General features: G+C 51.6%; 1 protein-coding gene across 2 annotated transcripts in view; it reads left to right on the top strand.

The window, feature by feature from the left end:
* The first annotated feature begins 718 nt into the window (after window positions 1–718).
* Window positions 719–18062, top strand: part of D2HGDH (D-2-hydroxyglutarate dehydrogenase) — a 43272-nt gene continuing 25928 nt past the window's right edge. Inside the window, exons 1-3 of one of the 2 annotated variants that reach the window (XM_075338639.1) lie at window positions 756–771; window positions 10426–10488; window positions 11628–11926. In XM_075338639.1, the coding sequence (XP_075194754.1) occupies window positions 10466–10488; window positions 11628–11926 (322 nt within the window). In that variant the 5' untranslated portion in view covers window positions 756–771; window positions 10426–10465. Of the gene's footprint in view, window positions 772–10425; window positions 10489–11627; window positions 11927–18062 lie in introns of both variants that reach the window. The other variant, XM_075338640.1, reaches the window with a different exon arrangement.

Below are 18062 nucleotides of genomic sequence, written 5' to 3'. Positions count from 1 at the left end.
CCAGGGGAGGGGGTGTGTGTGATGTTATGTTTGTGACTACCTGGCTAGTCCAGGGCGTAACAGATACCTAAGCTGCAATGCCCTGCACATGAGGTAAGAGACATGGGTATATCAGAAGAACTATACTATATTTCTAATTGGAGGTATTTGCTAATATTTATTAATAATAATAATAATAATTAATATTATGCCTACTACATATTGGGATAGTATCTTGGAGATGGGAATAATTCTTTAAGGATCAGGTGGTTGGAAACTATGAGATGGAGATGTGGCACTTGTGGATGTTATTTTCAAACAGCTGATTGACAGGAGCACTTAAAGTCGTAAATAATCAAATATTGAGGGTTATCACAGATCACTGATCCAATAATACCCGGCGTGCCTGTGCTGTGTGAATGAGCCAGTCATGGCTGGAATTGGCGGATATGGCTATTTTAGAACAGCCATGTGAACCCGTCCAAAGAGAGGCCCTCTGTTGTAAAGTACTGGAAAATGCCTTTAGGACATTTTAAAAAAATCAACTATGTTTTAATGTGACAAAAATGTATTTTTATATTTTCTCCTATAGCAGAGTAGCAGAGTGCCTTTTTTAATTAAACAATTTTCTTGAAATCATAATGTAAAGGAATTGGCTAGCTTGCCCTTAACAAAGATGGCCACCTCAGTAATAGTCAAGGTTATCCTTCTTTTCAACAGTAGAGGGAGCAGAATTACATCTCAAACAGGAAGGCGGAGAGCGACAGAGCAGTTAGAGAAGGCAGAGAGCAGGTACTCCAGGCCTGGCTGTGTGCGAATTGGGATTTTAATTGGTTTTGCCCTAATTAACTGAAGTTGTCTTCAGTCTCCCTTGTGTGCAGTGCATGCTGACATAATGGATGGAGGGCTGGTAATGGCAGCACAGAGGATGGCTGGTACATGTAGGACTGCAGATCCTCAGATAGAGGTTGGCTGCAGTTTCATAATCACTGGTCATTTAATGAATGATTAGTGAAAAGCTGAGACGCCTGCAAATGTCATAAGTAACCTGGGATTAAGGGACAAGGAAATCCAGTGTCAGATGGGATTAATATGCTCTGTATAAATACGTTAGATTATCAGTTGTTCATAAGGCGTATTCACACATACATATCTGTGCTGCTGATTTTGCTTTTTTGTGTTATGAGCCGCTTTCCTGTGGATTTCACCCCACAAATGTAAGTGCCAGTGTAGGAGCCTGCTCCAGAGATTAGGCCCCCTGCGTACTTTTTTTTTTTATGTATTTTTTTTTGGCCACAAGATGTGTTTTTCTGCCGGATGGTGCAGTTTTGTTGTTCACAAACTGCAGTGTGTAGACGTAGTCTTACCAGATAAAATTGTTGTTGCAAATTTAAGCAATCTAAACAGTTTTAAAAATATATAGAAAGAGTTGTGACTAAAATGAGCCATAAAATGCACGCAAAAGCATTGGGTGCAAAATACGGTGGTAACTGTCCGGCAGTGATAAGATGGTGTAAGGCCTTGTGCACACTGTGCGTTTGTTGGTGCAGTTTGTGGCCCAAGTTTGCATGTCTCTGTCGCGGGCGGAGGAGGGGACGCCGCGCTCTCCCACTGCTCGGGTCCGGCTGCCGCTGCGGCCTGCTGCTGCTGCTCGGTGGCTCGAGCGATGGGCCGGATCCCGGGGACTCGAGCGGCGCTCTTCGCCCGTGAGTGAAAGGGGGTTGGGATTTGGGATAGTTTATTGTCCGTGACGCCACCCACGGTTGTGGTGATTAAGTGGACACCACCGCTGCTCTGTCTGGGGAGCCCTGGGGAGCCCGGGAGTGATGGTATGGAACAGCCAGTTGTTGATTTGCCCCTCCGTGGGTAGGGGTTTTGGTGCTCCCGGGGCCCAGTGATGGGGTTGGTATGGTGGACAGGCGGGTATGGGGCCTGTGGAGGTGCAGGGGCAGCGCTGTACCGCACGGCACGGAGGTACTCACTCAGCCAGTAAACACGACACAGTTCTCGGTAAACAAACTGCTGGTTGGACGGGTCCCTCGGACGGCTTACGGTCCTGTGGTTCCCTGCAGTTAGCGGTGACTGTCTCTTCCCTGCACCTATGTAAAGTCTTTTTGGTAGCGATGGGTTCCCACCGGTTACCCACTCCTCGGCTTCAATCTGGGCCGAAGGAGCCCTACTTTGCCCGCAGGCGCTGGCCCTGGGAAACTGGTGCCTTGGCGGTGTCTCCCCTTCACGGTCGGACTGTTGCCTTCAATCGGGACTTGGTTGTTAGGAGACAGAGGTCCCCTTCACTGACGGATTTGGCAAATTATGGCGACTCCTAGCCTTGCCGGGATCCGAAAGGCCCCTGCCCTGGTGCTGACTGTTCTTCGTATACTGCTCCGGTACCGCCGGGTCACCACCCGTCCACGGTCCTTTCAGCAACCTCCAAGCAGTCCCCCTGCAGACTATCACCGCCGTCTGCTGACCTTGCTGTCTCAGTCCGGGGCACACACCCGGACCAACTTCAGGCTTTACTACTCTCACTTTTCTGTCACTTCAGCTTCTCTCTTTAGCTCCTCTACCACTTCACTTCCTTCTTCGTTCACTTCCCTAACTGTTCTCTGTTCTGCCTGGTTCTTCCCGCCTCCAGGGCTGTGTACTCATCGGTGGGCGGAGCCAACCGCTTGGCCCACCCCCTGGTGTGGACATGAGCCCCTAGAGGAAGGCAACAAGGATTTTGGGTTAGCTTAGATGTACCTGCAGGGAATGTGGGGTGCATGTGATGTTGTGACCTGTGACCCCTGGCTTGCCCAGGGCGTCGCATCTCTCTTCATGCCAGAAAAGTCAGTGAGAGTTCTGAAGTGTTGTGCGCATGTTGCTTTATTTTCTGTACCAAATCTGCAAGTAAAAAAAAATATCTGCAGCATGTCAATTGTTGTTGTTTTTTTTCCTGCTTTTTGTAGCCCTTACACCCATTGACTTCTTTAAAAACTAACACATGGCACCAAATACGCATGCGTTTTCTGGTGCGTTTTTCTGCCAGAAGGTGCAGATTTCGTGCAGAAAATTTCTTTACCAAATCTGCAGCGTGCGCACAAAGGCTAAAAGCGAATATGATGTATAAAATGAAAGTATAGGATAGCACACTTGGGTTTTAGGCCCTGTGCACACTAGAAAAAGGATTTTTCTCAAATTTCTTGAGTGAAAGATTAGCGCACCTGCGTTCAAAAAAATGCACCAATAACGCATGTGTTTTCGATGCGTTTTTGCTGTGTTTTTAGTGAGTTTTTTTCCGCAGGTTGTTCCCTGCGTTATTTTACCATTATCTATGGCAAAAAACGCAGGGACCTGGAGAAAAGAAGTGACATGCTCATTCTTTTTCTCAAGAAATTCCGCAGAAAGAATGTTCTTGAGAAAAAAAAACGCAGTGTGCGCACAGCTATTTTCTTTTCCATAGGTTTTGCTGGGGAATGTCTGCAGAAAGGTTACAACCATTTCTTTATCGTTCCTTATGGGAGACCCAAACCATGGGTGTATAGCTACTGCCTCCGGAGGACACACAAAGTACTACACTCAAACGTGTAGCTCCTCCCTCCGGCTATATACACCCCCTGGATGACAATCTACCCAGTTCATTGCTTTGTGTTTCAGGAGGTCACACACACTTGCATTCTCTGATATTTTTCATTTTTATTTTTAAAGATTTGGAAGAAAAGCGGGTCCAGTCTGGACTCCCGGCATGTCCCTTCACGCCCCACTCTGCGGGGTGCTGTTAAGGTTGACTTTAATAAGGCTGGAGCCTTCACATGCCGAGCTCCTTCGCATCCTCTGTCGAGGCTCTGTTTGAAGTGGGAGCCATCACGGTCCTCTCTGCTTGCAGGAGGCCGGCTTCATCCGCAGCCCTGTCTGGTCCCTGCTGGAAGGAGCGTTTACCCCCCCCTCTCCCGGGACATGGCCCTGCGTCTCAAGAGCTAAGTATTGAGACGTTTTTCAGGGGTCCCGGGTACTTTTATTTGGGGGACAGTATGTGTTGTAACTTTACTGTAAATTTCGGCCGGTTCTGGGAGTTTCCTCTGAGAACCGCGCCGAGGGTGCCTGCTGCTCGGCCGCGTTTTGAAATCTAGGCCCCGGCTTCAGTTTGGGCCTAGTTTCGTTTTCGGCTCCCTGCATGTTTTGCATACTGCGCCGCCCACCGCCCGGCCAGCAGAGGGGAGGACTCTCCTCTCTGGAGAGATGTGCCCTCCCCTGTACCTCGTCCTGTATCTCTCTGCCCTCCGTTTTTCCCGCTCCTGGGCTTATACACGCCCCCCCTCCTCCTCCCAGCGCCATTTTCTCAGCGTTCTTACACTGGACGGCGCTGGGAGCTGCAGCTGTTGCTGTTTTGGGAAAGCTGTCGCTTCACTGGGACTTGGAGCTGTGGAATCCGGAGGGCACACAGAGAGTGGTGTGGTAAGCCACAACCTCTGGTTGTGGGCTTTATATATACACTTTCAGGCATTCTACAGGAGTGTTTTATTGCTGCAGAGCCCCCCCATCAGCAGCATGTCTGTCACCCGGAGCATGGCTGCAAACATGTACGCTATATGCACTGCATGTAAGCGCATTCTGCCAGAGCCGAGCACATTCCCACATTGTGATGCCTGTGCTAATATGGTTGTGTCTCAGCCTAGAGCCTCCTCAGGGGTCCCCTCGGCTGCTCCGGCCCTGGTAGCTGAGCCCCCGGCTTGGGTAGCATCTTTTTCACAAGCTATTTCCCAGTCTTTTGCCGACTCCATGGGGCAGCTGTCCCGGACACTGCTGTCTATGCATCAGCCCCCCCCTCAGAGTGTCTCTGCTGCTCAGAGCTCTGCGGAGCCCTCAGAGCATGTTCTAGGTCCCAGTCCCCCTAAACGGAGACGTAGGGACCCTTCTCCTCCCTCGTCCCACGGCTCTGATTCACGTGCCGACGTGCAGGGCGAGGGGGATTCGTTTACTGTGGGCTCAGACGCTACTTCTATGTACCCCATTGATTTGTCTGAGGGTGATGCGGATGTTAGTGACTTGATTGCGTCCATTAACTCCGTTCTGAACCTCAACCCACCAGAGTCAGAGGAACAAACCTCTCTGGTAGAGGTACACCAGTTTACCTCACCTAAGAAAGCTAAAAGTATGTTTTTTAACCACTCCAGCTTTCAGACCACTGTTAACAAGCCCAGGGCCTGTCCTGACAAACGCTTTCTGAAGCGTAGTTCAGATGACCGTTTTCCTTTTCCACCAGAGGTGGTTAAGGAATGGGCCCAGTCCCCAAAGGTAGACCCTCCGGTGTCCAGAATCTCAGCCCGCACAGTCGTAGCTGTGGCTGATGGCACTTCTCTTAAAAATCCCACTGACCGCCAGGTTGACCTTCTGGCCAAGTCTGTATATGAGGCGGCAGGAGCCTCGTTCTCCCCGTCTTTTGCGGCAGTATGGGCTCTTAAGGCAGTCTCTGCCTCTCTGGCGGAGATGCATTCACTCACCAGGGACTCTATTCCTGAGATGGATGCCTTAACTTCTCAAGCTTCGGCTTTTGCATCCTACGCCATGTCTGCCATCCTGGAGGCTTCTCACCGCACGGCGGTGGCCTCCGCTAACTCCCTCGCGATCCGCAGGATCTTGTGGCTTCGAGAGTGGAAAGCAGAAGCTTCCTCTAAGAAGTACCTTGCGAGTCTCCCTTTTGCTGGGTCCCGGCTGTTTGGAGAACAGCTGGATGACATAATTAAGGAAGCTACTGGCGGAAAGAGTACTTCCTTGCCGCAAACTAAGGCCAGGAAACCGGTCCAGAGCAGGAACCAATCGAATTTTCATTCCTTTCGTTCCTCTAACTGGTCAGCCTCTAAGCCCTCGACCTCGTCCACTACCGCAGCCAAGGATCGTAAACCCAACTGGCGCGCAAAGCCGCGTCCTCAAAAGGCCGGAGGAGCCGCTGCCACTAAGGCAGCCTCCTCTTGACTATCTGGCTACGCCAGCAACGTCCTTGGTCGGTGGCAGGCTCTCCCACTTTGGCGACGTGTGGTTTCAACACGTCTCCGATCAGTGGGTGCGGGATATCATCTCCCACGGCTACAGGATAGAATTTTCTTCCAGCCCGCCAAACAGATTTTTTCTGTCCACCCCCCCTGCTCCAAAGCCGCCGCCTTCTCTCAGGCCGTGGCATCCCTGCAGGCCAACGGTGTAATTGTTCCGGTTCCCGCCCGGGAACGGTTCAGCGGTTTCTACTCAAACCTCTTTCTAGTCCCCAAAAAGGACGGTTCCTTCCTCCGGCCCATCCTGGATCTCAAGCTTCTCAACAAGCACGTTCAGGTGCGGCACTTTCGCATGGAATCTCTGAGATCGGTCATTGCCTCAATGACCCAAGGAGATTTTCTGGCATCCATCGACATCAGAGATGCCTATCTGCATGTTCCTATTGCGGTTTCGCACCAGCGTTGGCTACGCTTTGCAATCGGAGAGGAACATTTCCAATTCGTGGCTCTCCCCTTCGGCCTAGCCACGGCCCCTCGAGTATTCACCAAGGTCATGGCAGCAGTGGTTGCGGTCCTGCACCTCCAGGGGTTGGCAGTGATTCCTTACCTGGACGACCTTCTAGTCAAGGCCTCATCCAGTGCAGACTGCCAGCGGAGTGTCTCGCTCACTCTCGCCATTCTAGTCCAGTTCGGGTGGCTTGTCAATTTGCCCAAGTCCACTCTGATTCCAACCCAGAAACTCGAGTACCTAGGGATGCAATTCGAGACTCTGCCGGCACTTGTGAAGCTGCCCTTAGTCAAACAGCAGTCTCTTCGTCTGGCGGTACGCTCTCTGCTGAGGCACCGCCGTCATTCCATCAGACACCTCATGCGGGTGCTGGGTCAGATGGTGGCGTCAATGGAAGCGGTTCCCTTTGCTCAGTTCCATCTGCGTCCCCTGCAGCTGGACATCCTCCGCTGTTGGGACAAGCGGATCTCTTCCTTGCACAGGCTGGTGGCTCTGTCGCCACAAACCAGGAGCTCTCTTCAGTGGTGGCTTCGGCCCCTCTCTCTGTCACAGGGACGCTCCTTCCTGACTCCGTCCTGGGTAATCCTCACCACGGATGCCAGTCTCTCCGGTTGGGGAGCAGTATTTCTCCATCACCGAGCACAGGGCACTTGGACTTCGTCCGAATCAGCTCTCTCAATCAATGTGCTGGAGATCAGAGCTGTGTTTCTAGCTCTCCTAGCCTTTCACCACCTGTTGGTGGGCAAGCAACCAGTCAGACAACGCGACAGCGGTTGCCTACATCAATCACCAGGGCGGGACTCACAGCCGTCTGGCGATGCTGGAGGTTCAACGAATCCTCCAGTGGACGGAGGACTCCAAGTCCACCATATCTGCAGTCCACATCCCAGGCGTAGAAAACTGGGAGGCCGATTATCTCAGCCGTCAAACCGTAGACGGCGGCGAGTGGGCCCTGCATCCGTCAGTGTTCAAATCATTCTGCCGCAAGTGGGGCACTCCGGAAGTGGATCTAATGGCATCCCGGCACAACAACAAGGTTCCGGTTTACGTGGCTCGCTCCCACGATCCTCAAGCCTTCGCAGCAGACGCACTGGTTCAAGATTGGTCTCAGTTCCGTCTGGCCTATGTGTTTCCCCCTCTAGCGCTCTTGCCCAGGGTTCTGCGCAAGATCAGAATGGAGGGCCGTCGAGTCATGCTCATTGCTCCGGACTGGCCCAGGCGAGCGTGGTACCCAGACCTGCTCCGTCTGTCCGTAGAGGTGCCGTGGCGTCTCCCGGACCGCCCAGACCTTCTCTCTCAAGGTCCGTTCTTCCGCCAGAATTCTGCGGCTCTCAGATTGACGGCGTGGCTCTTGAGTCCTGGATCCTGACGGCTTCAGGCATTCCCTCTGAGGTCATCTCCACCATGACTCAGGCTCGGAAGTCTTCCTCGGCCAAGATTTACCACAGGACTTGGAAAATTTTCCTGTCCTGGTGTCGTTCGTCCGGCCATGCCCCTTGGCCGTTCTCCTTGCCGACCATCCTGTCTTTTCTACAGTCCGGTCTACAGCTAGGACTGTCCCTCAATTCCCTTAAGGGACAGGTGTCGGCTCTGTCGGTATTCTTCCAGCGGCGTATCGCCCGACTGGCTCAGGTGCGCACCTTCATGCAGGGCGCATCTCACATCATTCCTCCTTACCGGCGGCCCTTGGATCCCTGGGACCTTAATCTGGTCCTCACGGCCTTACAGAAACCCCCCTTTGAGCCTCTCAGGGAAGTTCCCTTGTCTAGACTTTCACAGAAAGTTGTTTTTCTAGTAGCCATAACTTCTCTCAGGAGAGTTTCGGATTTGGCTGCGCTCTCTTCAGAATCCCCCTTTTTGGTGTTTCACCAAGACAAGGTGGTTCTTCGTCCGACTCCGGACTTTCTCCCTAAGGTGGTGTCTCCTTTCCACCTTAACCAGGACATTTCATTGCCTTCTCTTTGTCCGGCCCCGGTGCATCGCTTTGACAAGGCGTTGCACTCCTTAGATTTGGTGCGGGCGCTCCGAATCTATGTGTCTGTTTTTAGGCGGTGCACATCTCTTTTTGTGCTAACCACTGGTCAGCGCAAGGGTCTCGCTGCTTCTAAACCGACTCTAGCTCGTTGGATCAGGTCGGCTATCTCCGATGCCTACCAGTGTTCTCAGGTGCCTCCCCCGCCGGGGATTAAAGCGCACTCGACCAGAGCTGTCGGTGCCTCCTGGGCTTTCAGGCACAAGGCTACGGCTCAGCAGGTTTGTCAGGCTGCCACATGGTCCAGTCTGCACACTTTTTCGAAGCACTACCAGGTGCATGCTCATGCTTCGGCAGATGCGAGCTTGGGCAGATGCATTCTTCAGGTGGCTGTCGCCCATTTGTGAAGTTAGGTTTTGCCTACTTCTCAGTTGGTTTATTTCCCGCCCATGGACTGCTTTGGAACGTCCCATGGTTTGGGTCTCCCATAAGGAACGATAAAGAAAAAGAGAATTTTGTTTACTTACCGTAAATTCTTTTTCTTATAGTTCCGACATGGGAGACCCAGCACCCTCCCTGTTGCCTGTTGGCAGTTTTTTGTTCCGTGTGTTTCACTGGCTGTTGTTAGTAGACAGAGTTCTGGTCTTTCCGAGTTTTACTCTTTCTCTACTTATGGGTGGATGTCCTCCTTCAGCTTTTGCACTGAACTGGGTAGATTGTCATCCAGGGGGTGTATATAGCCGGAGGGAGGAGCTACACGTTTGAGTGTAGTACTTTGTGTGTCCTCCGGAGGCAGTAGCTATACACCCATGGTTTGGGTCTCCCATGTCGGAACTATAAGAAAAAGAATTTACGGTAAGTAAACAAAATTCTCTTTTTTCTCAAGAAATTTCTGCAGCAAAAACGCAGTGTGCGCACAGGGCCTAACTCAGTCATATACTGGCAAAGAAAGTATAAACTTGAGGACATGCGAAGATTGCTGCGCTAGAGATGATTCAGGCCCCATGCACACACTGAGTATTTGGTGAGTTTTTACCTCAGTATTTGTAAGGCCTTGTAATGAGGTAAAAAACTCGCCAAATACTCAGGTGAGCATGCGAGGTCGGTGAGCTGCGTCGGGGTCAGCCTTGCGGTGGGACAGCTTTGGTTTCAGGATGTGTTGTTTGTTACTGCCATATAACCTCTCGGGGTGAGCGCTGCTGCCCAGGGACTTGGTTTCTAGCTGCGGACCTTCTGTTCTTGTTCTCCTTACAAAAACTGTAGTGAGATAAAAACTCACCAAATACTCAGTGTGTGCATGTGTCCTTACAAATACTGAAGTAAAAAATAATCACCAAATACTCAGCGTGTGCACGTGGCCTTACAGAGCAAAATCCACATGTCACTCCTGAACCATGCATGTTTGTCAGCAGATGTGGTAAAGCCATGTTTCAGTCTCTAAAAGTAAATAAAAGTTTCCATTCACTGACAGCCATTTGGAGGTTTTTAAAAAATCGTGGAACTTAAAACACAAATTTTAAATTAGTTTCATCATTTTTATGATTTACCGATAAAAATTGTTCCGATGAGCAGTGAGTGTAATGATGACAGACTAGTAAAAGGGGGATGGTTTGTCCCTAACTGCGGAGGAGTACAGCTCTATGTGATGTTGATGCAATGCTGAACCGGGGATGTGGTTAAAGCTGCAACACACTGTGTACTGAGTAGTGACTGAAACTCCTCCGGCCGCGCCTCTGACTGAAAGCTGGAGGCTGCCGGGAAGAATAAAGATAATTTCCTCTTGGTATCTGGATTCAGTGTGGCGACAGAGGACACTTCTAGAACACTATCAACTTGCAGATTAACCCCATATTAGCAGGTTAATAGCGATTTTTGACATAAGTTTCCCTTTGGTTATTTCCATCTTCACAGATGGATATTGTTGTATGGTACTTTTGCAATTTACAGCTTATTACAATTTGAAGCCATTCTTGAGTTAACACTTTTTACTTGTTGCCTAGGAGACCAACAATCGCTGCTGACTAGCTTGTAAGAAATGCGATGAAGCTGTCCAAAATTCAGAGGTAACGGCACGCTCCACCAATCTTGGCCAGATTCACAACCGTGAGCAAAAGATTACAGGGATATTCCCATCTCCAAGATCCTATTTTAATATGTAGTAGGTGCAATAATAATATTAGCAAATCCCTCCAATTAGAAATATAGTATAGATCTCCTGATTCACTATCTTGCTTACCTTATATTCAAGGCATTGCAGGACCTTGGGTATCCATGGTTATGATTACTAGCAACTAACTGTGACTATATGCGTGGTTATAACCATGGATACCTAAGGTCCTGCAATGCCCTGAACATGAGGTAAGCAACATAGTGAATCAGGAGAATTATACTGCATTTCTATTTGGAGGTGTTTGCTAATATTATCACACCTACTACATATTGGGATAGGATCATGGAGATTGGAATACCCCTTTAATAGAAAATAAGTTGTAAGCACAGCACATGTTGTGCTGCGATGCAGTCCAGTGGTGGACGGTCTCTGAGGCTGCGTACCCACGGTCAGTGTTTGCAGCGTTTTGGATGTAGCATGCTTCAGCTGCGTCCAAAACGCTGTTGTACAGTATAAGCATAATGGACGGGATTTCTAGATATCTCCTGCCCACTGTGCTTGTTTTTTCTGCAGCAAACATTGACCTGCGGAGCGTCTTTCCAGACCGCAGCATGTCAATTGTTTGCTGCTGATTCACATGCGTCCTTCGTTGGGAGAACACAAGCAAGAGACCGCACCGCACTGAACCCTGATCATGGGTACAAGCCGCTGCAGTCTCCTGCGGAGAAGACTCGGGGACCCACAGGTCAGTACCCGCTGCGTCCAGGGCGTAGTAAGTCCTGATCGTGGGCACATACCCGAATGGAACAAGCGATAAACAAAGCAAGTGTTAAGATCTCAGTATGGTTGAAAATCTTAATAAGCAGTACATTTCCAAATTGCTTTTATTTACAAGGTCTAACTGACAATATCAATATGGGAATAACCCTTGATCATTATTTCCTACTTTTCTATATGGCCTAACCACTGAGGTGACGCTGTTGTAAGAATTACATTTCAAAATTGATTTTATTTACAACGATATTCATTGTTGAAAATGGAAATAATCCTTAAAGAGTGTACTAAGTGATTATTGGTGTGCATTTCTTACAGGTTAAACATGAGCTATTTTGGCCTAAAGGTGGGTTCAAGAAAATTATGGGATGCAATGAGGATCCTTCAACTGGGTGAGCCACGATGGGGGCAGACCCCCTTAATGTTGAGCAATAGATTCATGAGTCAAGCAAAGGACCCACCACTCACTGCAGAAAGGTACAAAGTGTCCCGACTGCCTTTCACGGAAGTCTCAGTAGAAGATATCCTTCACTTTCAGAAAATAATCCCTGGTAGAGTTTTCACAGATGAAGGTGACTTGAAATTTCATAATATTGACTGGTTACGAACAGTGAGAGGTGAGATTTTTTTAGTTTTTTAAATTATGCTTTAAAGGAGATAAATATGGAGCAGCATTTCGGTAAAACATCTAATGTCCACAAAGTCTCCACAACTCCAGTCCAACAGTGATGCCACATTGCCGCTCCTGTGTACTAACCCATTAATAAGATCATTACAGAATTACCGTACTTGCAATATGTCTGCCACATGACTGTGTCCCTATGGTCTCCTTCACACGTCCGTGTGTCCGGTAGGTGTGGTGTCCATTTCAACACATACCGGAGACACGGACACACATAGACCCATCAAATTCAATGGGTTTGTGCACACGTCCATGTTTTCACACGGCGACATGTCCGTTTTCTGCTGACAGGACGTGTCACAAGGACTGCACACTGATATATGATCCGTGTGACACGTACCAGAGAAAACACCTGTTCCTTAAAGTTTTTATTTCTTTGTCGCTCCATTGGGAGACCCAGACAATTGGGTGTATAGCTTCTGCCTCCGGAGGCCACACAAAGTATTACACTTTAAAAAGTGTAACCCCTCCCTTCTGCCTATACACCCTCCCGTGCATCACGGGCTCCTCAGTTTTATGCTTTGTGTTGAAGGAGGCACACATCCACTCATGCATTCTCATTTTAGTTAATCGGTTGGAAGAAAAGTGGGCCCCCACGGGGCCCCCGGCATGTTCCTTTCTCACCCCACTACGTCGGCGGTGCTGTTAAGGTTGAGGTACCCATTGCGGGTACAAAGGCCGGAGCCTCATGCCATCTCCTTCACCATCCCTTAGCGGCTCTGGGAGAAGTGGGATCCTGAGCGGTCATCCATTCACTGGGACCGTGCTCCCTCCGCAGCCCCTGTGGGAATCTGTCGGACAGGAGTCTGTTTATCCTCAGGGACCGGGCCCTGCATCACTAAGGTACTCTGTGTCCCCATGGGGGCTGTGCATGGCGCGCCTTCATCCCGGACGCTGCAGCAGCTGCTTATTTGTGACGGCCGGCGGACTTCCGCGCCGACCGCGCCTGCTTGTCGGCCGCGGTCTTAAATTTAGTCCCCGGCTTCAATTGCGGCCTAGTAGCAAAACTCCCGCCCCCGGGCCTGTCTATCAGGGGTAAGGGCGGGACTGCCGACCTGACGTCGGATGTGAGGGCCGGAGCATCCTGTATGTTTCCTCCCCCCTCACTGATCACTGTGGGGACTCCAGATTCCCGCACTTTTCTAGCGCCGCCCACGGCCCCACTCCTCCCCAGAGAGCTCCGGCAGCCATTTTGTTTGGCATTCTGCCGGTGGAGGGTTTCCAGGAAAGAGCTCTGCAACACTGGGAGACCTAAGGCAGGGAATCTGGAGGACACACGCCCCGCTTTTTAGCGGTCGGTAAGCCACACCGGTCACCCGGTGCTGGTCCCCTTAGGGTGCCGGAATAGATACTATATATTTATATATTTCTGTTCGGTCGGGCTGTATACCCTTTCCCATATACCCTCAGTGATCACTCTCCTAGGAGACAACAGCATGTCGTCCACAAGGAGCAAGGGTGCCAAGGCACAGGGTTATTTTGCGACCTGTACCTCTTGTGCGGCTAAGTTACCTGCGGGTTCCACCTACCCTCACTGTGAGCAATGCTCAACCCCTGTTTTGCTTGCTCAGCCGGAGCCTCGGTCACTAGGGGGCCCCTCGGCTCAGGCAGACCCCCCTGCTCTCCCTGTCCAGGCGGCAGGGACAGAGTTTGCCGTTTTTGCTGAAAAACTCTCTGAGTCACTCTCACAATTCATGGCTCAGTCTATGGACAAATGGTCTGCCAAGCTGCTTGAAGCTTTACAGTCCAGACCGGTCCTTACACAGGCCCCTAGCCCTGTTGGATCGTCGCCTCCAGGCCCCTCTCTGTCCGCGCCGCAACGCGTTCCCAGGGGGGGCCCTAGGTCTCACGTGGAGGACTCCTGCCCGGACCACAGTCCCAGACCGGCTAAGCGGGCCCGCTGGGAATCTTCCCTGACTTCTTCACGCTGCTCGGGTTCCCAGCTTGAGGACTCTCTGGAGGACGAGGCGGACGTCGCAGCTCAGGGCTCTGACCCTGACGTTGCTCTCAATCTTGATACACCTGAAGGGGACGCCATAGTAAATGACCTTATCTCGTCCATCAACCAGGTGTTAGATATATCTCCCCCGCCGCCACCTGTAGAGGAGTCGACTTCTCAGCAGGAGAAACACCAGTTTCGGTTCCCCAAACGTACACGGAGTGCGTTTTTCGATCACTCTAACTTCAGAGATGCTGTCCAGAAGCCCAGAGCGGTTCCGGACAAGCGCCTTACTGACACACGTTACCCCTTCCCCTCTGACGTTGTTAAGGGTTGGGCTCAATGTCCCAAGGTGGATCCCCCAGTCTCTAGATTGGCGGCTAGATCTGTGGTATCGGTTGCAGATGGCTCATCGCTAAAGGATGCCACTGACAGGCAGATAGAGCTCCTGGTGAAATCCATCTATGAAGCCACGGGCGCGTCTTTTGCCCCGGCTTTTGCAGCCGTGTGGGCACTCCAAGCTATCTCAGCTTGTCTGGCTGAGATTAATGCGGTCACACGTAATTCTGCTCTGCAGGTTGCGTCTTTGACTTCTCAGGCATCAGCCTTTTCTTCCTACGCCATGAACGCAGTTCTAGACTCTGCTAGCCGTACAGCGGTGGCATCCGCTAACTCTGTGGCAGTCCGCAGGGCCATGTGGCTGCGCGAATGGAAGGCAGACTCGGCTTCCAAGAGGTTCTTAACCGGTTTGCCGTTTTCTGGCGACCGCTTGTTTGGCGAACGATTGGATGAGATTATTAAGGAATCCAAGGGAAAGGACTCCTTCTTACCCCAGTCCAAACCGAAGAGACCTCAGCAACGGAAAATACAATCGAGGTTTCGGTCCTTTCGTCCCTCCGCCAAGCCTCAATCCTCTTCGTCCAGCAGGCCGGAGAAAGGCCAGAGGAACTCCTATGTGTGGCGGGCGAAGTCACGCCCCCAAAAACCCACCGGAGGCAATGCCTCCAAGGCGGCCTCTTCATGACTCTCGGCATCCCCGAACCGCATCCTCGGTCGGTGGCAGGCTCTCCCGCTTTTGCGACGCCTGGTGGCCACATGTTCAAGACCGATAGGTGAGAGACATTCTGTCTCACGGTTACAGGATAGAGTTCAGCTCTCGTCCCCCGACTCGTTTCTTCAGAACCTCTCCGCCCCCCGAGCGAGCCGATGCACTTTTTCAGGCGGTGAACGCTCTGAAGACAGAAGGAGTTGTGATCCCTGTTCCCCCCCAGGAACATGGTCGCGGCTTTTACTCCAACTTGTTTGTGGTGCCAAAGAAGGACGGCTCGTTCCGTCCCGTTCTGGACCTAAAACTACTCAACAGACATGTGAGCACCAGACGGTTTTGGATGGAATCTCTCCGCTCGGTCATCGCTTCGATGTCACAAGGAGACTTCCTAGCATCGATCGACATCAAGGATGCTTATCTCCATGTGCCGATCGCATCCGAACATCAACGCTTTTTGCGTTTCGCCATCGAGGACGAACACCTTCAGTTCGTGGCATTGCCTTTCGGCCTGGCGACAGCCCCACGGGTGTTCACAAAGGTCATGGCATCTGTTGTGGCGGTCCTACACTCTCAGGGCCACTCGGTGATTCCCTACTTAGACGATCTTCTGGTCAGGGCACCCTCTCAGATGGCGTGTCAAAACAGTCTTTCCGTCGCTCTGGCGACTCTCCAGCAGTTCGGGTGGATCATCAACTTCCCAAAATCCAAGTTGACACCGACCCAATCACTGACGTACCTTGGGATGGAGTTTCATACTCAGTCAGCGGTAGTCATGCTACCGCTGGACAAACAGCTTTCTCTGCAGGCAGGGGTGCAATCTCTTCTTCGGGGTCAGTCACACCCCTTGAGGCGCCTCATGCACTTCCTGGGGAAGATGGTGGCAGCGATGGAGGCAGTGCCCTTCGCGCAATTCCATCTGCGGCCACTCCAGTGGGACATTCTCCGCAAATGGGACAGGAGGTCGACTTCCCTCGACAGGAAGGTCTCTCTTTCCCTTGCAACCAAGACGTCTCTTCAGTGGTGGCTCCTTCCCAACTCTCTGTTGCAGGGAAAATCCTTCCTACCCCCAACCTGGGCTGTGGTCACCACAGACGCGAGCCTATCAGGGTGGGGGGCGGTTTTTCTCCACCACAGGGCTCAGGGAACCTGGACTCCGATAGAGTCTTCCCTTCAGATCAATGTTCTGGAGATAAGGGCAGTGTATCTAGCCCTATTGGCCTTTCATCGGTGGCTGGAGGGCAGGCAGATCCGGATCCAGTCGGACAACGCCACTGCCGTCGCATACATCAACCACCAAGGCGGCACTCGCAGTCGTCAAGCCTTCCAGGAAGTCCGACGGATTCTGCAGTGGGTGGAAGCCACAGCTTCCACCATCTCCGCAGTTCACATCCCGGGCGTAGAAAACTGGGAAGCAGATTTTCTCAGTCGTCAGGGCATGGACGCGGGGGAATGGTCTCTTCACCCAGACGTGTTTCGAGAGATCTGTCGCCGCTGGGGAACGCCGGACGTCGATCTCATGGCGTCACGGCACAACAACAAAGTCCCGGCATTCATGGCCCGGTCTCAAGATCACAGAGCTCTGGCGGCGGACGCATTAGTTCAGGATTGGTCGCAGTTTCGACTGCCTTATGTATTTCCTCCTCTGGCGATGCTGCCCAGAGTGCTGCGCAAAATCAGGTCCGACTGTCGTCGCGCCATTCTCGTCGCCCCAGATTGGCCGAGGTGGTCATGGTACCCGGATCTGTGGCATCTCACGGTGGGTCAACCGTGGGCGCTCCCAGACCGCCCAGACTTGCTGTCACAAGGGCCGTTTTTCCATCTGAATTCTGTGGCCCTCAACCTGACTGTGTGGCCATTGAGTCCTGGCTCCTAGCATCCTCAGGGTTATCTCATGATGTCATTGCCACCATGAGACAGGCCAGGAAACCAACGTCCGCCAAGATCTATCACAGGTCTTGGAGGATCTTCTTATCCTGGTGCTCTGATAAGGGTTTTACTCCCTGGCCTTTTGCCTTACCCACTTTTCTTTCATTCCTTCAATCCGGAATGGACAAGGGATTGTCTCTCTGTTCTCTCAAGGGACAAGTATCGGCGCTATCCGTATTTTTTCAAAAGCGTCTGGCCAGGCTTCCGCAGGTCCGCACGTTCCTGCAGGGAGTTTGCCACATAGTCCCACCTTACAAGCGTCCGCTGGAACCCTGGGACCTTAACAGGGTGCTAACGGCTCTTCAGAAACCACCTTTCGAGCCGCTGCGGGATGTCTCTTTTATCACGTCTTTCTCAGAAGGTGGCATTTCTAGTGGCAGTTACATCGCTCCGTAGAGTGTCGGAGCTGGCAGCGCTGTCATGCAAAGCCCCCTTCCTGGTTTTTCACCAGGATAAGGTGGTTCTGCGTCCTGTTCCGGAATTTCTCCCTAAGGTGGTATCTCCTTTTCATCTCAATCAGGATATCTCCTTACCTTCATTTTGCCCTAATCCAATTCACCAATGTGAAAAGGATTTGCACTCCTTAGATCTAGTGAGAGCACTCCGACACTACGTGTCTCGCACGGCGCCCCTGCGTCGTTCAGATGCGCTCTGTCCTTGTCGCTGGCCAGCGTAAGGGTTCGCAGGCTTCCAAGTCAACCTTGGCTCGGTGGATCAAGGAACCGATTCTTGAAGCCTACCGTTCTTCTGGGCTTCCGCTTCCTTTGGGGCTGAAAGCCCATTCTACCAGAGCCGTGGGTGCGTCCTGGGCATTGCGGCACCGGGCTACGGCTCAGCAGGTGTGTCAGGCAGCTACGTGGTCTAGTCTGCACACTTTCACGAAACACTATCAAGTGCATACCTATGCTTCGGCAGACGCCAGTCTAGGTAGGCGAGTCCTTCAGGCGGCGGTGGCCCACCTGTAAGAGGGGGCCGGTTTTCGGCTCTTTTTATTGAGGTATTCTTTTACCCACCCAGGGACTGCTTTTGGACGTCCCAATTGTCTGGGTCTCCCAATGGAGCGACAAAGAAGAAGGGAATTTGTTTACTTACCTTCTTCTAGCTCCTATTGGGAGACCCAGCACCCGCCCCTGTTCCCTTCGGGCTGTTTGTTCTTTT

This window comes from Anomaloglossus baeobatrachus, chromosome 3 (assembly GCF_048569485.1).
Source record: "Anomaloglossus baeobatrachus isolate aAnoBae1 chromosome 3, aAnoBae1.hap1, whole genome shotgun sequence".
Lineage (NCBI taxonomy): Eukaryota > Metazoa > Chordata > Amphibia > Anura > Aromobatidae > Anomaloglossus > Anomaloglossus baeobatrachus.
Note: the sequence above shows the minus strand (reverse complement) of the source record. Positions and strands in the feature narration are given on the sequence as shown.